A 24,891-nucleotide genomic window follows, 5' to 3' on the forward strand; every position below is an offset into this window, starting at 1 on the left:
GAGAAGTCAGGCGCAGGAGAGCAAAAACTGTGTTTACAACGGTGCAGTTTAATAATAAAAACCACTGGAAAACAGAACAATCAATAAATGGGTACAAACCCCATCGCACACCAGACATAACGTGCACAAGCACCTACAATAAACAATTCCGGACAAGGACATGGGGGCAACAGAGGGTTAAATACACAACATGTAATGATGGAATTGAAACCAGGTGTGTGGGAAGACAAGACAAAACAAATGGAAAATTAAAAGTTGATCGATGTTGGCTAGAAGACTGGCGACGCCGACCGTCGAACAATGCCCGAACAAGGAGAGGAACCAACTTCGGCGGAAGTCGTGACACTTAAATAGTAGCCTAATGGCTTAAATCCAATCCGTTTTTCATATTGGACATACACTGAACCAAAATATAAATGCAACATGTAACGTGTTGGCAGCGAGCTTTACACCAGTCCAGCCGCCACTTGGCTCTGCGCATGATGATCTTAGGATTCTGTGTGGCTGCTTGGCCATGGAAACCCACTTAATGAATCCCCCGAAGAACAGTTCTTGTGCTGAAGTTGCTTCCAGAGGCAGTTTGGAACTCGGTAGTGAGCGTTGCCACCTAGTGCAGACGATTTTTATGCGCTACGTGCTTCATCACTCGGCGGCCCCGTTCTGTGAGCTTGTGTGGCCTACGTGGCTGAGCCGTTGTTGCTCCTAGACGTTTCCTCTTCACAATTACAGCAATTATATTTGACCACGGCATCTCTAGCAGGGCAGAAATTTGACGAACTGACTTGTTGGAAAAGTGTCTTCCTATGACAGTGCCACATTGAATGTCACTGAGCTCTTCAGTAAGGCCATTCTACTGCCAGTGTTTGTCTATCGAGATTGAATGGCTGTTTGCTCAATTGTATACACCTGTCAGCAACGGGTGTGGCTATATCCACTGATTTGAAGGGCTGTCCACATACTTTTGTATATATAGTGTATCTGTATTTCCAGTAATGTGAAATCCATAGTTTAGGGCCTAATGAATTTATTTAAATTGACTGATTTCCTTATATGAACTGTAACTCAGTAAAAGCCTTGAAATTGTTGCATGTTGCGTTTATATTTTTGTTCAGTGTTCATATTGCACCGTACAAAATTATCTGTACATTGTGTCGCAGTAAAAGCTGGTCCATTCTACTCAGGAGCACTTCTATTTTCCAGATCCACAGAGTTACAACCAGAGGATCGTCACTGCTCATTTGTCGGCCCTAGAGAGTGGCCCATCAACTTAAATCCAATTGTTTTTTCATATTGGACATACACATTGCACCATACAAAAGTATCTGTGGATTTGGAAACTATAATAGACTCACCTTTTACTGCAACACAACGTACAGATCATTTTGTATGGTGCAATATGTATGTCCAATGTAAAAAAACACTTGGGGTTACCAAGATTGTATATATATATATATATATATATATATATATTTCATTGTAATTGTCATTACAGTCAATGGGTGAAAAGTAGGTGAAAGACATAGTTGTGATATCAGGGTGTCCACAACAGCGGATAAGCTCTTATGTCAAGGTCACACCCCAACACGTGATATTATTGAAAACGCCAGTGTCCTCTCAAAGGGACAACAGGACAGTGGCTCGTATGGCCTCAGAGATACGGAACAAGAACTAATGTTCACTAGGGATGACAAAAATGAATTGCTGTGCCTCAGGAGGAAAAATGACATGAGTAGACAAAAGTATATCTTATAGAAATTCTTTACATCATTCTATGATAACTAGCATAAATTATAGATAATTTAGCAAATGTTCGCCATAATTATTCATTTACAAAGTATACCGGACGTGACTTTTATTCTGAAGGAATAAAAAAAATCCCGTGACCCGGAAGTACTTATTTTTTTCTAGCCTGCTTCACAGCGGTCTGAATAACAATAATAACCATTCGAAGGAAACGACAGAGAAAGGTAAGGAATGTTTTCACAATGCCTTTTCGAAAGAGATGTGGTCCAATTATTATTGTTATGCACCATTGATTGAGGTGCAATATATGCCCTAAGTACATGAGCATTTCTTTACCCGTCCAAGTAGCTACTGTTTTCGGAACCAGATTCTCAATTAAAAGAATTGGTGGTCGCACAGTATCAAAAAACAACCAACCAGTTCAGAATACAAAAACGGATACATTATGCCATTGTTTATAACAATGTAACAATGACGTCTCATTGCCCATCCATTTAATACTTGTTCTATCGTAGATTGCCTTCTACCCTGAAGAGGCTATAATATGGACACACCTGGTTCCCAAATGTACAAATTGATGACGTTTGTTGCACAGCGAGAGTCGAGTGGAGACGAACAGATTCGGTTCAGCTAGTCTTGATGATGAGCCCTTTCCAGTGATCTAGCGACTGCCAACTGACTGATCTATTATTATCAATTATACTTACACATTGACTTCAAAATCCTGGTTCACAGTTACCAAGCTGTCCACAACTCTGGAACCAAGTAAATGTCTGAACTCATCCTACCCCATGGGCACCCCACACGCACCCTTTGCCACTCCATCTACCTTCAGCAGCCCAACAGCAGTCTAAAAACTATGGGTGACCGAGATTTAGGTTGTGCAGCTCCTTGGCTGTGGAACACACTTTCAGTCACTGTCAGGGCCAGGGTTGCCATGTCAAGCTAAAATGTAAAGCCCAATGACCCCTCAACCTGCCCACAAGGCCTGAAAACTAGCCCAGTTTTTTTGTTGCCGCAAGAGAGTTGCCACATTTACCCATGAAACCCCTTTTCCATAAAGTTATCGTGAGAATTCGGGGTTTATTGACGTCATTTTTAACCAGGTAGGCTAACAAGCTAAATTCGTTTACCATTAAAAAAGTAATTCTTGCTAGTTTAAGAATATGCCACAGGAGAAAATATCATTTGCCCTCATTAAACTTGCCAGATCATTTCCCATCAAATACAGCCTATCATTCTCCACATTTAATGTCATTTTTATTGTGGACTTTTTCCCCATAACAGAAGCATGCGAGGGAGTTCCGTAACTTCCATTTCAAATGTCCACTCTCGCAGCGCTCCAGACCCAGGAACTGAGCATGAGTAAAACCCATTTGATTGATATGGTTATCCATAAGAAAAGTCAACATTAGAATGCAGTTTACTTTAAACCACCTCTGAGCGAATTCATCTAAATAGCTCTAGTGCGCCTAAAGTCCTTATCAAATGCTTTGTCCCCGTTATATTAGTTCTAGCGGGTTAATATATTTTATGGAAAGAGGGTGTCTCCATAATGACCAATCTAAATAGCCTACCTACAACTGGTAAAAAGTCTCCGTGACTCAGTTGCCTCTGCTGCAGCAATCTCTCAACCAATGCAACATACCCCTCAACCCTCCCCAACATTCACTCACTCAGGAACAGCCTACTCGCTGCCTGATAGTCAGCAGCAGGTCACAATGAAATATATATCTAAGAGAAATGCCATGGTGGCTTCGGTGCAATTTAGAAGTAGTCCAAAAACCTGCCACCTGCGACCAATACATTTTCACCTGCGACATCGTTCTGAAAGTAGCCAGATTTTTTCAGGAAAAGTGCGAACATGGCAACCCTGGTCAGGCTGCAGAGTCTCTGGTCTTGTTTAATCCTTATTAAGGCACAGCTAAAGACTGAGCTGTTCAGTAAAGCTTTCAAGGGCCTATGTCAATTCTGTTCTCCTGTCCATCAGATCTGTCCAACAATCAGATCTGTCCATGACGACAGCTTTGATTGTTGCTTTTGGATAGTTTTGGATAGTTATTTTCTTCAGCGCCTTGGGTGTATGAAAGTGCTTTACAAATTAAATGTATTATTATTTACAAATCACCTTTCATCATAAATATCGACTCATTATTATTTGTAGGTTAGTCGGTCACAATTTACCCATGATACATTGCGGTTTTGATCCTCTCGAACATAGCCTTTGCTTGTGTGGCCCACGGTTCCGGTATAGAATCACGTTTTCGACTGCTCATACAGTTCTGCTTCAGTACTGCAGTTTAACTGACGCCCGAACCAGAAAGACAATTTCCATTGACGGCCACATAGACATTTAAAATCTGACTTCTCTAAGACTCTTAAGTCATCACCTTTGTGCACAAAACATGAATTGAATTATTCAAATAATTGTAGCAGAGATCCCCAAAAATGTTCATCACTCACAGCCGACGATATTAACATTTTATATTAATCCAATGTCTGCCATGTTTTTGGATGACATAATGATGCCGTTGCTGCTCCCTGCGCGCCCGGTCTGTGCCATCCGAGATCCTTTGCACATCCCTACCCCATTTATGTTAAAATGTAACATGGTTAAGGTTCGGTAAGGGTGGTTATAGAAACTTAATCGAGAATTAGAAATTTGTCTGCCGAAGTTGGGAATTGTAAGTGTTCAGATTCATTCTGTTTTATGAGTAATTGTTTTTTTTATGAAAATATAACGTAATTGTACATTTTCAGCTCCATCTAATGGTTGTGTCAGAGACAACAGTTGTTGACAACTGTAGCATTGTAGCTCAGCCTACAATTTTTCGATTCCTCATCAATCCACGTGGATTTAACTGTTTTTAGTAATTTTCTTAATGGTTGAATGCATATTAGTTACTGGAATAAGCAATTTCACAAATGTGTCAAGTGCTGCATCTGGTTGCTCCTCATTATTAGTAAAAATCACTACAATAAATGTGCTTTAGCCTTCACCCTGCCCTTATATTGGCTACACTATCTAGCTACTTCCCTTTCCTTATTGCGGGAGTGAAGTATACTGAGCACCGTGTTGTTTTGTTGCCGGTGTGGTGAAACCCATGATTTGTCAGTACAGATGGTTTGTTTGTCCATCAACAATTACAAGCCACCTTGGTCTGATAACTTGGATGGGAAATTACTGAGGATGACAGCATACGCTATTGGCACTCCTATTTGCCATCTCTTCAATCTAGGACTACAAGATGGACAATTACTGAGGCCTGGAGGGAAGCAAAAGTAATTCCGCTACCCTAGAATAGCAAAGCACCCTTTACTGACTCAATTAGCCAGCCAATCAGCCTGTTACCAACCCTTAGATACAATTCAATTTCACAGTTAACCCTTTTAACAACAGATTTTCACCACGCTTATAAGGAAGGGCATTCAAAATGTACGGCACTTACACAAATGACTGATGATTGGCTGACAGAAATTGATAATACAAATATTGTGGGAGCTGTTTTGTTAGACTTCAGTGCAGCTTTACATCCCCTGCTATATTGTAGATCGAAAGTTACTTGTCTAACATAATACTGGAAGCCTCTCCAACATAATCCAGGTGGACAGGCATTCCCCAGGGCAGCTTTCTAGGGCCCTTACTTTTTAAAAATCTTTACTAATGACCTGCCACTGGCTCTGAGTAAAGCCTGTGTGCCTATGTATTAGAGGTCGACAGATTATGATTTTTCAACGTCGATACTGATTATTGGAGGACCAAAAAAAGCCGATACCGATGAATCGGCCTATTTTATTTATTTAAAAAATGTTTTTCTTTTTTATATATATATATATCTATATCGGCCGACTTTCCTCTCCAACACTGTGTTTTTGTATTATTTAAACCAAATTGAACATGTTTCATTTTTTATTTGAGACTAAATTAATTTTCATTTATGTATTATATTAAGTTAAAATAAAAGTGTTCATTCAGTATTGTTGTAATTGCCACTATTACATGTGTGTATATATATATTTGTAATAATGACAATTACAACAATACTAAATGAACACTTTTATTTTAACTTAATATAATACATAAATGAAAATAAATTTAATCTCAAATAAAAAATGAAACATGTTTAAATAATGCAAAAACAAAGTGTTGGAGAAGAAGGTAAAAGTGCAATATGTGCCATGTAAAAAAAAGCTAACGTTTAAGTTCCTTGCTCAGAACATGAGAACATATGAAAGCTGGTGGTTCCTTTTAACATGAGTCTTCAAAATTCCCTGTTAAGAAGTTTTAGGTTGTAGTTATTATAGGACTTTTTCTCTCTATACCATTTGTATTTCATATACCTTTGACTATTGGATGTTCTTATAGGCACTATAGTATTGCCAGCCTAATCTCGGGAGTTGATAGGCTTGAAGTCATAAACAGCGCTTTGCTTCAAGCATTGCGGAGAGCTGCTGGCAAACGCAGGAAAGTGCTGCTTGAATGAATGCTTACGAGCCTGCTGCTGGCTACCACCTCTCAGTCAGACTGCTCTATGAAATATCAAATCATAGACTTAATTATAATATAATAAACACACTGAAATACCAGCCTTAGGTCATCAATATGGTCAAATCCGGAAACTATAATTTCGAAAACAAAACGTTTATTCTTTCAGTGAATACGGAACCGTTTCATATTTTATCGAACGGGTGGCATCCATAACTAAATATGCAGGTTTAAAAAAATATACTCGTGTATTGATTTTAAGAAAGGCATTGATGTTTATGGTTAGGTACATTGGTGCAACGACAGTGCTTTTTTCGCGAATGCGCTTATTAAATCATCACCCGTTTGGCGAAGTAGGCTGTGATTCGATGATAAATTAACAGGCACCGCATTGATTATTTGCAACCAGGACACGCTAGTTAAACTAGTAATATCATCAACCATGTGTAGTGAACTAGTGATTATGTTAAGATTGATTGTTTTTTTTTATAAGAAAGTTTAATGCTGGCTAGCAACTTAACTTGGCCCCTGCTGCACTCGCGTAACAGGTTGTCAGCCTGCCACGCAGTCTCCTCGTGGAGTGCAATGTAATCGGCCATAATCAGCGTCCAAAAATGCAGATTATCGATTGTTATGAAAACTTGAAATTGGCCCGAAGTAATCGGCCATGCTCTGCCTTCTTAAAACACTATCAACAAGGCAGGTCCTACAGGCCCTAGTTTTGTCGGACCTTGTCACAAAGAGGGACTTAGTAACATTTAAATTAGCCCCGAACAGGGCAGCACATCTGGCCCTTAAATGTATACAGAGAATATGCATGTCAATTTCTCCTGGCTCAAAGTAGAGGAGTGATTGACTTCATCACTACTTGTATTTGTGAGAAGGGCTGACCTATTGAATAATTATTTTTTTTTACCTTTATTTAACTAGGCAAGCCAGTTAAGAACAATTTCTTATTTAGAATGATGCCTTACTGAGGAACAGTGGGTTAACTGCCTTGTTCAGGGGCAGAATGACAGATTTTTACCTTGTCAGCTCGGGGATTTGATCCAGCAACCTTTCGGTTACTGGCCCAACGCTCTAACCACTAGGCTACCTGCCGCTATTTTATTAGCTACCTGAATGCACCCAGCTGTCTGTGTGAACTACTAGCGTACAGCTCAGACACCCATGCATACACCACAAGACATGCCACCAGAGGTCTCTTCACATTCCCCAAGTCCAGAACAGACTATGGGAGGCGCACAGTACTACATAGAGCCATGACTACAAGGATCTCTATTCCACATCAAGGTACTCATGCAAGCTGTAAAATCTGATAAAAGAACAGATAAAAATATACCATATGGAACAGCGGGGACTGTAAAGAGACAAACAAATGGCACAGACACACGCATACACACACACACGATAACACACCCAGCATACACACGCGTACACATGGATTTTAATTTATATAATCATTTTGATTGAAAATGTATTAATTTAGTTCATTTTTTATAATTAAAACAGCCTGTGGTTATTTGCTATTGGATTGGCAGAATGACACAACTACTAAAACATTAGCCTCCAGCTGGCCTGAGCATAACTGTTTTGAATGCACTTTAATTATCCGATGGCGAGGTGAAGCATGTGCCCAAACCACTGCAGGCAGGTCCAGTTCTTCAAGCGCAATGCTTTTATCATGTTGCTCCCGCTGTCAGTTGTCATGCACACCTGTCGGTCTTCGCTCATCTTCCACGATGCCAGAGAGTCCTTGAGGCCCAGTGCTATTACTTCACCCGTATGATCATTGGATAAGTAAGATGTCTGGAGGCAGACATTTTGCAATTTCCAGTCTTCATTTAAGTAGTGGACTGTCAAACTTAGGTATGGCTCTGACGTTCTGCTCGACCATAGATCGGCTGTGGTGGAAAAACAAGAAACACTAGTGTTGGGTTGCGTCAATCGAATCTGGTATTAGGATATAAACAAACCATGCAACTTAGTTTTGCAATGATTATTTAATTCATCTTTAAGTAAATAGAATGATGGTACAAATGGTAAATATGATGTTCGTATATACGGGCTCACTGCACCACCTCGCAGGGTATACAGAGAACTCACTGTTTAAGCACAAAGTTCTTCTTTAATACTCTGACAGAGATAGGCCCGCTCAGAGTGGGCCTATCAGAGTAGAGGCTGAGCGTGGTTTAGACTTACTCAGCCTATCGCAGGCGCACTAGCTGGTCCAAGCCTCCTGGCGCATCACATGTTGCCAGGCGTTGGATCTTATCTTCTTAGTGTATACTCAAGAGTCAGCAACCACTCAATTTCCAGTGATTTACTTATACAGTTGTTTCTCCACTCTATCTGTTCCTCACATGCTCCCCTTGTGATGGGTTTCACAACCTCCTATCACTAAGTCAGCTGCCTACACCTTGTTACACAATGTTCTCTTTGTCTACCCATTATGCTGTCCTGTTTAAGTTCTGATATATTATAAACCATAATTATAGTTGCACATTCAATATCTGCAGAAGCATAAAACCGAAAAATAACCCCACACTTCTCAGCTTCTCTTTCGCAGGTGGCAGTGTATAATCGAGGCAGGGCTTCTTCCGTGAAGTACTTGCGGCTTGGCAGCTGATCTTTGTGGTCAACTGTATCTAGAAGCTTTTTAAAGTCTGGCTTTTCTACTGTAAAGATTGGAACCATATCTTTCGCTATGTAATAGGTCACTGCATCCGTTATCTCCTTCCACCTCAAACTTTTCTTGTCATAAGGGATTACGTTTGAAAAGGATGCGGCTATGGTAGTTTGTCTTTTAGCAGACGTTTTGGGAATTGGGCGACTGGAATCGGCATTGCGTAGTCTCACGCGTTCCTCCCATTCCACCGTGTGTTTCAGTTGCGGGTGATGGAAGAGGTTGGTTGTGCTGCTGCTTTTCGTAGCAATTGTCTTTCGACACATTTTGCACAGGACATTCGTTTGCTGAACATCAGACCTCTTAAACCCGAACCACTTCCATATTACTGAAAAAACATTGCTGCTCTTTTTGGGGATGATTTCATCCTCACGAGAGGCTGAGCTGGCTTCCCCACTTTCCATTTTGGTGGAACTCTTTCCGCCGCTTCTCCGCCGTGGTTACAATTTGTGAAAGGCTGTCTAGGGTTGTGATTGGTGGATAACCTCTGTGCATGTGTTGTCATGCAATTGGGACATGATTCGACATTGGGCTGACAGAGAAGAGACAGTGAGATGCTGCATTTGTAAAACGTTACAACATTATAACAGAACCTCGATTCTTGCGATACAGGCATTTTCCATATCGCGCTAAAATATAAACTCGAATATAATGAAAAAACTTGATATATCGCCCAGCCCTGGTCAGCATTATACAGTGTAGTGTGAAAAGGGTATTGTGAGTTCAGACGGGTCCAGGCCAGAGAATCAGTTTGCAGACAGAACTTAACCCAACCAGATAGTGAAACCGATCAGTCTGATAATTTAGGAAGCACTGTAAGAATCAGAACTCTGTGTCCTTACAGCAGGGGTGAGAGCTCTCTATCTCCAGACCTGGAGAGCCACTGAGTATGTATACTTTTGTTCCAGCCCAGAAGAAACACACCAGGCCCTGATTCAACTAATTGTGGTTCAGAGTCCGACTGAAGACCATGATTTGTTGTTTATTTGAAATTGAAACAGTGCTGGGCTGGCACTAAAGCCTACGCACCCAGTAGCACTACATGACAGTTGGAGAAAGTGCATGGGCTTTTCTTTTGCCACACCAAATAGACTGTTGGGCAAACTTTATGCAGGTTAAGTGAAATCAAATGAGAGTCAGACAGGATATGTTGAAGAACATTAGACTAGATTGAATCGTTGTCACTACTGAAATAGGTAATTCTATTTAATGGTTACTTAATTGAGATCATGTCACAATGTGGAAGGATAATTGGGTCACTCTTTTAGCTCATGTAACACAGGCTCTCTTTTTCTTTCTTGTCGGCCTGAGAGAGAGAGAGAGTCCTCACCACACTACAACCCAGGGCTGTCTGTCTGTGGTCCACACCAACTCAAATCAATGTGTTGTAGCATGAACAAGATTTGACTTGTTAGCATGTAGGCTAGCAGCAGACAAGTCAGCAGAAAAGACATGTAACTAAAGCTATGTGCTTTAACATATTTACAAATAATTTGTAGATTGGAAATGGACCGCAAGAAGCCCAAACAGATATATTTGACAATTGTTTTTACATTTCAAACCTAGCTTACATTTGTATACGATCACATATCTATCTCTATTATGCATGGCAGTACTTTGGAAAATATTTAAAAAATATATAGCTAATATAGCCTTGTTATTTTATTGTGTTACTATTTCTTTTTATTTAGCAAATTTTTCATACTTTCTAACTCTGTGTTGTTGGGAAAGGGCTCGTAAGCAGTTCACAGTAAAGTCTACACAAATCAAATTTTATTTGTCACATGCGCCGAATAGAACAGGGCCAGTGAACACCTTACAGTGAAATGCTTACTTACACGCCCTTAACCAACAATGCAGTTTTAAGAAAAATAAGTGTTAAGTAACTAATAATTAAAGCGCAGAAGTAAAATAACAGTAGCGAGGCAATATACAGGGGGTACCGGTACAGAGTCAATGTGCGGGGGCACCGGTTAGTCAAGGTAATTGACCTAGACTTGGTGCTCCGGTATCACTTGCCGTGCGGTAGTAGAGAGAACAGTCTATGACTAGGGTGGCTGGAGGCCTTCCTCTGACACTGCCTGGTATAAAGGTCCTGGATGGCAGGAAGCTTGGCTCCAGTGATGTACTGGGCTGTGCACACTACCATCTGTAGTGGTTTCTGGGATAAGGGTGTTGATGTGAGCCATGACCAACCTTTCAAAGCACTTCATGGCTACAGACGTGAGTGATACGGGTCGGTAGTCATTTAGGCAGGTTACCTTAGTGTTCTTGGCCACAGGGACTATGGTGGTCTGGTATTACAGACTCAGTCAGGGACAGGTTGAAAATGTCAGTGAAGACACATGCCAGTTGGTCAGCACATGCTTGGAGTACACATCCTGGTAATCCGTCTGGCCCAGCGGCCTTATGAATGTTGACCTGTTTAAAGGTCTTACTCACATCGGCTACGGAGAGCGTGATCACATAGTCGATCGGAACTGCTGATGCTCTCATGCATGTTTCATTGTTGCTTGCCTCGAAGCAATTTAGCTCGTCTGGTAGGCTCGTGTCACTGGGCAGCTCGCGGCTGTGCTTCCCTTTGTAGTCTGTAATAGTTTGCAAGCCCGGCCACATCCAACGAGCGTCAGAGCCGGTATAGTAGGATTCAATCTTAGTCCTGTATTGACGCTTTGCCTGTTTGATGGTTGGTCGGAGGGCATAGCGGGATTTCTTATAACCTTCCGTGTTAGAGTACCGCTCCTTGAATGCGGCAGCTCTACCCTTAGCTCAGTGTGGATGTTGCCTGTAATCCATGGCTTCTAGTTGGGGTATGTATGTATGTACGGTCACTGTGGGGACGACATCATCGATGCACTTATTGATGAAGCCAGTGACTGATGTGGTGTATTCCTCAATGCCATCGGAGGAATCCCAGAATATATTCCAGTCTGTGCTAGCAAAAGAGTCCAGTAGTTTAGCATGTGCTTCATCTGACCACTTTTTTATTTTCCCTGTTTTTATACACCTGTTGTATTCGGAGCATGTGACAAATAATATTTGATTTGAAGTATGTCTTCCACTCATTTCTCTCCCTCTCTCATCAGACAGCTGGGGCCATGGAGTCCTCTGATGAAGAGGCGCTGCGCACCTTCGTCCAGGTGGTCAGTGAGAAGTACAACCCAGAGAATTTCCCATACTGCCGTGGGAACGGCATGGGCGTCGTAGTGCTTTCCAGTCCACAGGGGTCGCCCATTAAAGGTGAGCGGTCAAGGCGCTATATCTTATGCTGCCTTCAAATGCTCATCAGAAGTGGGAAATACGAGGTTCCGATTGGGCAACAACCACTTGACGGCCCTCCCAAGTTGGATTTCCGAGTGGGAATGTTGGAGATAGTTTTACCTGAGTTGTGACATATTGTCACTGACCTTTCAGCTTTTCAATCAAAAGGTGACGAAGCAAATACATTTTTGACATTGTCAAACTTGTCAATATGGATCATGTAGCTAGTTTGACTCTGTTGTCAACGTTAAGCAAGCTAATTAACTTTATCATTAGCAACGTTAGCTAGCTCATCTACATAGAGTTAATCTCATTGGATGAGGAATTATTCCGACACAATCATGTCGAATTTACGACATCCTAACTGGGAGGTTTCCCACTTCCGATGACCATTTTGAAGGCAGTGATTTCTCTCTTGCATTTGTTTCGCTCCCTGCTAAACTGTGTTGGTGCGTGGAAGATGATTTATAGTCTGATGAACATGTCTGAAAAAGTTGTTATTCCTCAAAGCAGAAGAGTCAAAGGCCACACTACAACCTACTTACCTTTTTTCTCAGAAAAACATAATTAAGAGGTAAGATATATGTAGGTCTACTCATATGCATTATACAAGGTAATCACACAAGTTATCATCTTCTAGTTACCCAGGAATACCGCGAACTGCATGTAGGCCTACTTGTATCCCTTATATATGAGTCATTCTCTCATGCCTTAGCTTATCCCCAAGGACACTGCCTATGTAGTGATGTAAACGAGTAATAACAATAAGTGATACCAGGCTTTTGTCCATCATGTATTGTGAATGTGATTTCAATAAAGAACAATTATTCGCTAGAAAGATTGTCTCTCTCCAGATCGTCTGAATCTGCCGAGTGTGCTGGTCCTGGACGGCTGTGGCATCAGTAAAGCTGGGGACGAAGCTGAGGTGGCCACCTTTTGTGCCCATGTGGTGGAGCTGGACCTGTCCCACAACCAGCTACAAGACTGGGGGGAGGTGGGTACTGTAGTTCTCCTCATCCTCCTCAGCCTGGCTGTCATGTTATGCACCATTCATTTATCAGCAGCTAGCTATCAGCAGGAAGGCTGGCACTACACAGTGTTTTGCCTTATTTTCTACACATCTAGGGTGTTGTTTTATCCAGAAAGTTTTTTTTAAAGTCCAATAGTTGATTATTTTGTAATGTCCAGCATCTCCTGGCTAGCATGAAATAAGCATGTAACAATGCTAAAAGAAATGGACTGTATCCACTAGCGGCTACCTACCACATCACCCAAAACAATTGCCCAGAGACATCATTCAACAAACAAGACCTTCATCTGTCAGTCAGTTCCAATTGCGCCATTCTGTCTTTGGGTTGCCAGATATGCAACATCGTGTATACTATCTACAATTGGGTTGCCAGTACAGTCAGTCAGTAAGTGTGATAGCTCCAATCTGTTTTTTTTGGGTTGCGAGATCTGCACGATTGTGTCTAACATCCCCAACCTGGACTTCCTTAACCTGAGTATGAACCCTCTGAGTGGGATTGAGCTGGAGCCAGGCCTGGCTGAGGTGTTCTTCCGGGTCCGCCGCCTGGTTCTCATCAACACGCGTGTCACTTGGGACACGGTACACACACTCACACGCCAGACCCCTGAGTAAGTCATGACAGACACTGGACTGCGAATCACATGGCACACGTGAATACATGAATGTGTCTGTTTTGTATTTTAGTATTTAGCTATTTGTATTTGTCTATGTGTTTTGTGTGTTTTTGCCATTAAACCTTTGATCTTCTCAAGTTCAGGCTTGTCCAGGCATGTATTATATTTACTTGTATCCATATTTAACATGTATTTCAACGCCATATACATGTCTATGAATTTGAGGGGTTACATTTCCCTAGCCCTGTCCCATCGCTGTATACCAAAACAAGTGGTGCGTAGTCCATTTTGGGTTTAAGGCATGTATTATATTTCCGTGTATCATGTTCAGGTATGTCCTGGATACTGTAGTTCCATGTATCTCATACCTCTGGGGATCAGCTTCCCTTCCCCCAATCCTAACCTTACCCATTATTAGGGAAAATGTAAAATGGACCAAAGATCAGCATCTAGAGGCAACTTCACCCTACTCATATCTCATACCTTGTATTTCGATTCCATTTACACATAGCTACCTCTTTTTGATGCTTATACTATCGGCCCCTGTAGGTTAGAGGAGCTCTTCCTTTGTCTGAACGAGTACGACCAAGTGGCCGAATCCCCGGTTCCCTGCCCCTCCCTGCGCCTGCTTCAGATCACAGACAACCAGCTACAGGAGTGGGACGAGGTGCGTAAGTTTGGGCCCATGTACCCGGGCCTGCAAAACCTGGTGTTGTCCAACAACAAACTGGGCTCTGTGGAGGAGGACACACCCCAGGACACACTGCAGTGCCTGTTTCCTAACCTGCGCAGCATCAACCTCAACAACTCAGGTATGCGAAGGGAGGGTCGCGCACATGTACACAAGCATGCTCATAGAGCATGCACACATGCGTAGCTCGAAGATACACATACGCAAACATACTCGTACACAGCATGATGATTCGCACACACACACACACAGCATGATGATTCGCACACACACACACAGCATGAGCATACAGACAAATATCCCTCTTTTTCCTCTACCCAGTTATACTCTTTCCATTCCCGATTTCTTCCCTTTTCTCCGGTTCTTACTACTCCTCTGCTTCTGTACCTCTCTCTTTCCACTCTGCCGGACAGGGAACCCTTTAAAAATAAGTAGGTCTAGTGAGAAGGGCTTAAGTTCTTTTACATTCCAATGTATTTTAAATGTATATTTGGCATTTCAAGTGTTTTTTTAAATGTTATTTATGCTAAATAAATTAAATTAATGTACACACACACCTCAGAAAATATATGTGAAAATGGATGTATTGTACTACTTCCATACACCATATTCAATACTGTATCCTGGGATTCCATAGAGAATGAGTACTGATATTTTCCAAATCCTAACTCGTGGGCGTGTGTGCGCGTTTCTTAAAGGGCTGAAACGATGGGAGGACATAGAAAGGCTGAATTTCTTCCCTAAGCTGGAGGAGGTGAGGCTGATGGGGCTTCCTTTACTGCAGCCCTACACAAACAAAGAGAGACGCAGCCTCACCGTGGCACAGTGAGTACACACACACATTTTACATTTTAGTCATTTAGCAGACGCTCTTATCCAAAGTGACAGTGCATTAATCTTAAGGTAGCTAGGTAAGACAACCACATTGCACAGTCATAGTAAGTAAAACCTTTCCTCAATAAAGCCGCTATCAGCAAAGTCAGTGCTAGTAAGCAAAGACATGTGTTGGTGTTAGTGCAAATACAACGGTAGGATGTGATTTATTTATTCGTTTTTTTAATCGGGTCGGGGAGGGCAAGTGCTGTGGGATTATTTAAGATACCTTTTGAAGAGGCACACACACAATTGAATACACACCTGTTTGATTTGACACACGTCACACACACTCATACATATTCTTTGTCCTTTTTGCAGGTTGCCGTGTGTATCTGTGTTGAACGGGAGCGTGGTGACGGAAGAGGAGAGGGAAGACGCTGAGAGGTTCTTCATCAGACACTACCTGGACTTTCCTGAAGAGACGCTGCCTCATAGGTACTGTTGACACACGCTAGTTTGTTGAGGTGGAGCTTTGTCAGAGGAACTGTAAAACAGGCGCATACACACGTTTTTCTTCTGATAAGAACAACCTCATGTAAAACTTATCTCTGGTTCATAATAGCAAGAGCCCTCATCTGAGACACCTACTGTACCTTAACAATGTACGGGAATCACTTTGATTCACTACCTCTCAGCTACCTCCTACGTCTTTCTCCTTATGTTAACTCCCCCCAGTGTTCTTACACACCTAATATCCTGTAACATATTGTCATCTCAGGACTTCCGGTGATGGGAAATTTCGGGGGGCTGGGGGGGTAGGTTTGGTTTGGGCCAATGCTGGAAAACTGATTGGCCCACGCTTTTCGCCAGCCACATTCCACTTAACCTTAGGAGAATGCAAGGGAGGGATTTGCGGGGGAAGAGCGTGGTCCCTGACTGGGGGAAAGTAACATTTGCGAGACAATGGCGCCAGTCTCTGCCCGCTCAATGAGTTCTTTGTGCCTTGGAATACTCAGATCGGAATACCGATACACAAGGTGGCAGGTAGATGTTTTTGACCTCCTCCTTCGCTTGTTCACCCTCTTTTTTTTTCTTTTTTTTCTTTCTTAGGGGGGGGATCGAGAGGTTGACTCAATTCCGTGTGTAACCGGAGCTGATGTAGCCCAAAACTTGACTCCAAACCGACACAGTGTCTCAGATGAATAAGGGTACTGCAATGGAAGTGTCTCAAAGCCACCGACCATTCTCTATAGGTTTTCTTTTTCTCTTTGCATTTTAAAAGCAAGGAGAGAGAGAAAGCATTTACTTGCTCTTGGGTCTAAGCCCGTTTCTTTGTGTGTGCTCGTGTGTGGGTACACATGTGGACGTGTGTGAGAGTGTGTTGGATGCGGTCAGTGAGCACTGGGAAGGACTTAGGCGGCCGGGCTATCCCCTTTCGGCGGAGGTGCTATGAGAGAGGATGGGTAAGGATAGAAGGGAGAGGATTGGGCTTGAGATAAGGAGAGAGAAGGAAAGCAGGGGCTACAGAGAAGGGTAGAAGGGAGAGATGAAGGGGCTTATGGTGTGAAGAGAAGGGTGAGATGCGGCGTGGGGTAATTAGTAAGAGACAGAGAAGAGGAATTGAGGGCATACCGGGGAAGTGACTAAGCAGCTGATTTGGATTAAAGAGAGAGAGAGAGAGAGAGAGGCATATAACATCAGAGATCTAGGGTAGTTACAAGGTAAGGTATTAGCCACAAACAGAGGAGGCTGGTGGCATGAGTTATAGGAGGATGGGCTCATTGTAATGGCTGGAATGGTATTAATGGAACGGAGTCAAACATGGGAATTGTGTTTGACTCCATTCTGTTTATTTCATTCCATTCCAGCCATTACAATAAGCCCGTCCTCCTATAACTTCTCCCACTAGGCTCCCCTGGACCCAATACATTTTGCTGTGTATAGAAACATAGGTATTAAATTAATGCCACCACTTTGTTCAGGCACCACACTAAGCTAGGACCATTAAAAATTGCATTTAGCATTACCATACCTCACTCTCTAAATATAATTTACAGGGGTGCAATCTACAAGTTTCCACATTAAATAAGACCTTTGAGTGAATGAAAAATGGGTTTCTCACAGAATGGCACTTTCTGCATTGACTGAGGGGTTAGAGGAGAATTCCCATGGTGGTGGCGCTTGCCGCTTTAGGCTGAAACCCTGGCTACACACACACACACCCACACTGAAACCCTGGCTACACACCCACACTGAAACCCTGGCTACACACCCATACTGAAACCCTGGCTACACACCCATACTGAAACCCTGGCTACACACCCATACTGAAACCCTGGCTACACACCCATACTGAAACCCTGGCTACACACACACACCCATACTGAAACCCTGGCTACACACACACACCCACACTGAAACCCTGGCTACACACCCACACCGAAACCCTGGCTACACACCCATACTGAAACCCTGGCTACACACCCATACTGAAACCCTGGCTACACACCCATACTGAAACCCTGGCTACACACACACACCCACACTGAAACCCTGGCTACACACACACACCCACACTGAAACCCTGGCTACACACCCATACTGAAACCCTGGCTACACACCCATACTGAAACCCTGGCTACACACCCATACTGAAACCCTGGCTACACACCCATACTGAAACCCTGGCTACACACCCACACCGAAACCCTGGCTACACACCCATACTGAAACCCTGGCTACACACCCATACTGAAACCCTGGCTACACACCCATACTGAAACCCTGGCTACACACCCATACTGAAACCCTGGCTACACACCCACACCAAAACCCTGGCTACACACCCATACTGAAACCCTGGCTACACACCCACACTGAAACCCTGGCTACACACCCATACTGAAACCCTGGCTACACACCCATACTGAAACCCTGGCTACACACACACACCCACACCGAAACCCTGGCTACACACCCACACCGAAACCCTGGCTACACACCCATACTGAAACCCTGGCTACACACCCACACCGAAACCCTGGCTACACACCCATACTGAAACCCTGGCTACACACCCATACTGAAACCCTGGCTACACACACACACCCACACTGAAACCCTGGCTACACACCCATACTGAAACCCTGGCTACACACCCATACTGAAACCCTGGCTACACACCCACACTGAAACCCTGGCTACACACACACACCCACACTGATTCCCTGGCTACACACCCACACTGAAACCCCGACTACACACACACACACCCACACTGAAACCCTGGCTACACACACACACCCACACTGAAACCCTGGCTACACACACACACACCCACACTGAAATCCTGGCCAGGCGGGGTTTTCAGCGAGGGAAGGGGAAATTGGTTTGATTGGCCCAACTGTTACAGTAGCTTTGAAAATAGGCTTTTCTCTGGGATTTGATTTAATCGTTCCTTCTCTCTAACTCAGCGTTCCCTCAAGATGGGTGAGCGCTTTCTCACGGCTGAGAGAGAGGTAGAGAGCTCGCTGTGTTTCCCGAACGAGCACACACCACTCTTATCAAATATACACACGCACTCATACACTCACACACATTTGTTCCAATTTACCCCCACAGTGTCAGAGAAAGCTGTTTTCTTGGATAGCGGTTAGTCCAAGGATAATAAGATTGTGGGAGCTGTACTGTTATGTTTTGTGTAGCTGCTGCTTTTGCAACAGATAATGGGGATCCTAATAAAATACCAAACTAACATGTGGCCCGCAGCCTCCCTTTTTATAGGCCCACAGATCAATTTCCAAATACTTTTTAAAAAAGTGTGTGGTGGGGGGGACCTCTGTGGGGTGAGGTTGTGCGTCAGCAGTTTCTCTTGGTATGTCAGTCACTGACAGTCACTCAATTAGCCCATAGCTGACTTTTATTTGATTTTATTGTAAGTTAGTCTTGTAAACTTGTGGTAATCATGGTCTAATTAACAACCGGGGGGCCCCATTGATTTTGTTAGTCACTCTCCATAAGATATCATATTAAAAACTGCAAACATTTCTCTCCACCTAATGGCAAAATGTGTAAAATGTCAGGAAAGTAGCTGTAAAATTGCAAATTTTTCTCTCTGTCCCATCGCAAAATGAGTAAAATTGCATGAAATTAGTTATAAAATTGCCTGGTCTTTTCTCTGCCCAATGGCAAAATGTGTAGATCTGCAGGAAATTAACTCTGAAACGCAAATACATTTATCTTATGGCCCCCAAAAGTCTAGGGCCGGCTCTGACTGCATGTGTGGGTATAGATATGGGTACACAGTAGGATTGGGTGGTATCCAGATTTTCATGTCGTCAGCCTGTCCTTCTCTCACCCTGGGATTTATGGTATTACCAGCTTAGTACACAAGGGGGCGCCAAAAAAACAGCCAAAAACATAATTGGGCGTCTATTACCAGAATGCTAACAACATTTGCATAAGTAATATCGAATTTACATGGAGGCTGCTAGTTAAATATGCTAACGAGCGCAAATGAAAATAAACAAATTACAAAGACCGGCAATACAGCTCATAATTATTATTATTTTTTAATCCCCACATCAATCTACACGCAATTCTCCCAGTCCTGCTGCTGAAAAACATCCCCACAGCATGATGGCCACCACCGTGCTTCACTGTAGGGATGGTGCCAGGTTTCCTCCAGACGTGACGCTTGGCATTCAGGCCAAAGAGTTCAATCTTGGTTTCATCAGATCAGAGAATCTTGTTTCTCATGGTCTGAGAGTCCTTTAAGTACCTTTTGGCAAACTCCAAGCGGGCTGTCATGTGCCTTTTTTACTGAGGAGTTGCTTCCATCTGGCCGCTCTACCATAAAGGCCTGATTGGTGGAGTGCTGCAGAGATGGTCGTCCTTCTGGAAGTTTCTACCATCTCCACAGAGGAACTCTGGCGCTACATCACGTTCTTGGTCACCTACCTGACCAAGGCCCTTCTCCCCTGATTGCTCTCGGAAGAGTCTTTGTTGTTCCAAACTTCTTCCATTTAGGAATTATAGAGGCCATTGTGTTCTTGGGGACCTTCAATGCTGCAGAAACGTTTTGGTACCTTTCCTCAGATCTGTGCCTCGACACAATCCTGTCTCGGAGCTCTACGGACAATTCCGGACAATTTTTTTTTTTTTTTAATTCATCCATTTTAGAATGAGACTGTAATGTAACAAATGTGGAAAAAGTGAAGGGGTCTGAATACTTTCCAAATGTGGGTGGGGGATTGATCCGGTGGCCTACAAAAGGCTCTAATAGGGTGTCATAGCCCCAATTAAAAAAGTAAGCATTGGCCATTTATTATATCACTTTTTTCACATGGTGGGGTCAAATGTATTTTTAAATAGAAATTGGGTCACGGGCCAAAAAAGTTAGGGAATCCCTGCCATAATGTATGTATAAGAGCGGCTGCCAAAAATGACCAATAACCAACATTTTCTCAACCAAATGACAAATCCTAACCTACCATCCATTCTGTCTCGTCTCCACAGGTACCATGTCCTGGTGTCCAAGTACGGACGGCTTGCCCCGCTGGCCGAGGTAGACTTGCGTCCACGCTGCATGGCCATGCTGGAGGTGCGCTGGGGCGAGCGGACGGAGACTCTAAGCTTGCGTTTGGAGCAGACAGTCGGGGAGCTCAAGAAGGAGCTCAGGGCTCTGGTGGACCTGCCAGCCAATGGCATGCGACTGTACTACATCGCCCGCGAGCTAGGCTCCGCGCTGGGACCTGAGGAGATGAAGTACGGCAGTCGGGCACTCCACTCGTACATGATCCAAGACGGGGATGAGATCCTGGTGGTGCCCAAGACTAAGAGCCGTACCATCTCGTCCACCTCCTTGGACTCCTAAGATGTGTGTGTGTGTGTGCAGGACTTTATAGACTGACCAGCTTCTGGACACCAACTGTCTACGCTGGCTTTTATTTAATTTTTTACCAATTACATTGATTGTAAAGCACCTTACTGTGTATAAATATATATTTACACATGTATGCTACACGCACGCTATCACACTGAGGGCTCTATTTTTGGCTTGGTGCGAAGCATTGCTATTGTCAGACGCTGGTGGCACGTCACACCACTGAGATTTTCCATTGTATTTGGTTTGTCAAAATAGAGCCCAGAATAGTATTTTATCAGAAATATTTGTTTTTAAGTAATGTTAGCACAATTAGCATACCCTCCCTCTCTCACCCCAGTATTAAATCACGTGCTTCAGATATCCAAAGATAACCCCTGAGTCAGAATCACAGGGGGTGGTGCGCTGAGAGAGACGCTTCATTGAGCTTTGAGGATGATAGAGCTTGTGACACACAGAGACCACACGGAACATCACTGACCCCAACTCACTCAGGCGACCTGGCGGAAAGAGAAAAGACAAGGCCAAGTAGAAGGGGTTGGTGGGCAGTTGCTGTTAAAGGTGGAGAGAGAGGGGGATCTGGAGAAGGGGAGGTGCGCTCAGGTTGCTGTAGGTCTTCCTGCTGTCTGATTCCACAAGGGACCAGCTCTCTCCCCTGCTGAGGGGGATGAGAGAGAGAGGGAGTGGGTGTTGGAGGGAGAGGGGGGGAACCCCAGGCCAGCCTCACTGAGTAACCACATACCGGCTGCTGTGTCACAGTCACTTGGATTACAATGGGTTCACCCAACGGGCTATGGCCTTCCTCACCTCTTGCTCTCTCCCCGTCATCCACACCTCACATCCATCTCACACACCCAACACCTCTTACTGGAACCAGTGTCCAATGTGGCCCCAGAATTTGTGCTCTCCCATTGGTTCATGTTGTCTAATAGGTGTCTTCAGATTCAGAGACCTCCAATTGGTGGAAAGATGTGAGAAATGCTGTCCAGTCCAAAGTCAATTTCACTCTGCTTTTGCGTCAGAGGTTAGCTACTCTTCTTATACATGGGAGAAATCAGTAAACCAAGGTGACGATGAAACTGTGTTTATTTACCAATCACCCTACCAATTATATTTCCCTTTTTAATCTGAAATCCTCTTTGATCTTTTTACTTTACGTATTATACCGGTGCAAAAGCTAAATGAACGTGGCCCTCAGTCTGTCAGCACTAGGCTTTGTTTAGAAAAGTAGATGGATCTTGACCTTTTGGGAATTATTTTAGGCACATCACAGGTGTTTCTTGATCCGTTCATGTTGTGTTCGCATGGTTGGTAATGGTAAAGTATGCAATATAGTGTATGTGGGCTGGGATCGTGGTTGGATTTTTTTAATAGTGATCCGTCATTTACTATGGAGCATTGCATGGACTTGTAACTTAAACTTGAGGGACCTACGATAAGAGCGTATGCTATAGTACATAGTGTGTATATACTGTTTTTATGTTATATTTTTGGGGGAAGATGATCAGATTGATAATTATCAAAGTGATTCAGATTTTTTTCTGAAAGCTTCAATGCCTCCAGTTTGAAGAAATGTTTTCCCTTTTATCTTTGCTTAAAATCCAACTTACTGTACACACAGAGATAATTTATGGACATATGTTTACCTGCCGACTGTTGTTAAATCTGACTTTATGCATAGCACTGTAATACACGTCTGTCTAAGACCCTGTAAAATAATCTTGCTATATGTAAATGCATTTATCGGATAAATCTATTTAAAACATTTAATTTTGCTTTATTGTGGTGATAATGTAATGGTTTCTTTTACTTTATGTTGATAATGCTTTATTTTACAGCCCCTTTTCAGATGGTATTTACCTACGGGATAACAATGGGTATTTTCTGCTACTCACTGTACACACACACACAGTACTTCAAAGAATTCAACATAGTTGGTTACTTCCACCAGGTGGTAAGTAGTGGTGTTTGTATCAGTGAATGCCAAAGAAACCAGGATAAAAATGTTAAACAGTATAATTAGGATTGCCTCATATTATTTCCAAGTAAATATCAGACTAAAGAGGAATAAAGCGTTACTTTTTAATATACGTGCTTTGTTCATAACCAAGTGGGAAGGTGTAAAAATCCACTTGAACACCCCTCCAACTGGTAATTACTAGTATGAAAATAAAGCTCTATGGCCACGCAATGGCCATGTCAGTCTCCGGACTTGAAAACCTGTGGTTTGAAATGAAGAGGGCAGTCCATAAGCGCAGACGAATGATGTCAAGGATCTGGAAGGATTCTGGCATCTTTATTAAATAGTACCCGCAAAACACCAGTCTCAACGTCAACAGTGAAGAGGCGACTCCGGGATGCTGGCCTTCTAGGCAGAGTTCCTCTGTCCAGTGTCTGTGTTCTTTTGCCCATCTTAATCTTTTATTCTTATTGGCCAGTCTGAGATATGGCTTTTTCTTTGCAACTCTGCCTAGAAGGCCAGCATCCCGGAGTCGCCTCTTCACTGTTGACGTTGAGACTGTTGTTTTGCGGGTATTATTTAATGAAACTGCCAGTTGAGGACTTGTGACGCGTCTGTGTCTCTAACTAGACACTAAGATGTAATTGTCCTCTTGCTCAGTTGTGCACCAGGGCCTCCCACTCCTCTTTCTATTCTGGTTAGAGCCAGTTTGCGCTGTTCTGTAAAGGGAGTAGTACACAGCGTTGTACTAGATCTTCAGTTTCTTGGCAATTTCTCGCATGGAATAGTCTTCATTTCTCAGAACAAGAATAGACTGACGAGTTTCAGAAGAACAGTCTTTGTTTCTGGCCATTTTGAGCCTGTAATCGAATCCACAAATGCTGATTGTCACGTCGGTTGAAAGGAGAGGACCAAGGTGCAGCGTGGTGAGCATACATATTCTTTTTATTAGAAAAACAATAAACACTACCCAACAAACCGTGAAGCTAAAGGCTATGGGCCATAAACAAAGTCAACTTCCCACAACACAAGGAGGGAAAAGGGCTACCTAAGTATGGTTCCCAATCAGAGACAACGATAGACAGCTGTCCCTAATTGAGAACCATACCCGGCCAAAACATAGAAAATAAAGAACATAGAAAAAGGAACATAGAATGCCCACCCTAGTCACACCCTGGCCTACCCAAAATAGAGAATAAAAAACCTCTCTATGACCAGGGCGTGCCAGTACCCCCCCCCCCCCCAAAGGTGCGGACTCCGGCCGCAAAACCTGAACCTATAGGGGAGGGTCTGGGTGGGCTTTTCTCCGTGGTGGCGGCTCCGGTGAGGGACGCAGACCCCGCTCCACCTCTGGCACGGCCCACTTAGGTGGCGCCTCTGCAGCGGGGACCCTCGCCGCCGACCCAGGATTGGGCACCGACTCTGGCAGCTCCGGACTGAGCACCCACTCTGGCAGCTCCGGACTGGAGGGCGACTCTGGCGGCTCCGGACTGGTGGCCGTCTCTGGCGGCTCCGGACTGGAGGCCGTCTCTGGCGGCTCCGGACTGGAGGCCGTCTCTGTCGCCGGAAGCTCTGGACGGGGAACTGTCGCCAGATGCTGATGCTCCAGATTTTCAACTAGTCTTAGGAAGGCCAGTTTTATTGCTTCTTTAATCAGAACAACGGTTTTCAGCTGTGCTAACATAATTGCAAAAGTGTTTTCTAATGATCAATTATCCTT

General features: G+C 43.5%; 1 protein-coding gene across 2 annotated transcripts; it reads left to right on the forward strand.

Moving 5' to 3' along the window:
• Positions 1–1,832: 1,832 nt before the first annotated feature.
• On the forward strand, positions 1,833–22,981 carry LOC115148614 (tubulin-specific chaperone cofactor E-like protein). 2 transcript variants are annotated; one of them, XM_029690659.1, is made up of 8 exons: positions 1,833–1,967; positions 12,002–12,155; positions 13,016–13,170; positions 13,633–13,814; positions 14,370–14,632; positions 15,210–15,336; positions 15,706–15,822; positions 20,845–22,981. In XM_029690659.1, exons 2-8 carry the CDS (start codon positions 12,014–12,016, stop codon positions 21,200–21,202), a joined length of 1,344 nt encoding a protein of 447 aa, XP_029546519.1. In that variant the 5' UTR covers positions 1,833–1,967; positions 12,002–12,013; the 3' UTR covers positions 21,203–22,981. The 2 variants fall into 2 exon arrangements, with proteins under 2 accessions (XP_029546519.1, XP_029546520.1); XM_029690660.1 differs by having other exon boundaries at positions 13,031–13,170.
• Positions 22,982–24,891: the final 1,910 nt, after the last annotated feature.

The sequence above is a fragment of the Salmo trutta genome, chromosome 15 (assembly GCF_901001165.1).
Source record: "Salmo trutta chromosome 15, fSalTru1.1, whole genome shotgun sequence".
Lineage (NCBI taxonomy): Eukaryota > Metazoa > Chordata > Actinopteri > Salmoniformes > Salmonidae > Salmo > Salmo trutta.

Bases quoted from the DNA above. Each gene is read 5' to 3' on its own strand.
- LOC115148614 (XM_029690659.1), top strand. From the start codon at position 12,014: ATGGAGTCCTCTGATGAAGAGGCGCTGCGCACCTTCGTCCAGGTGGTC. The intron at 13,815-14,369 runs GTAAGTCATGAC...CGGCCCCTGTAG, and splicing joins CTCACACGCCAGACCCCTGA to GTTAGAGGAGCTCTTCCTTT. The intron at 15,337-15,705 runs GTGAGTACACAC...TCCTTTTTGCAG, and splicing joins CGCAGCCTCACCGTGGCACA to GTTGCCGTGTGTATCTGTGT.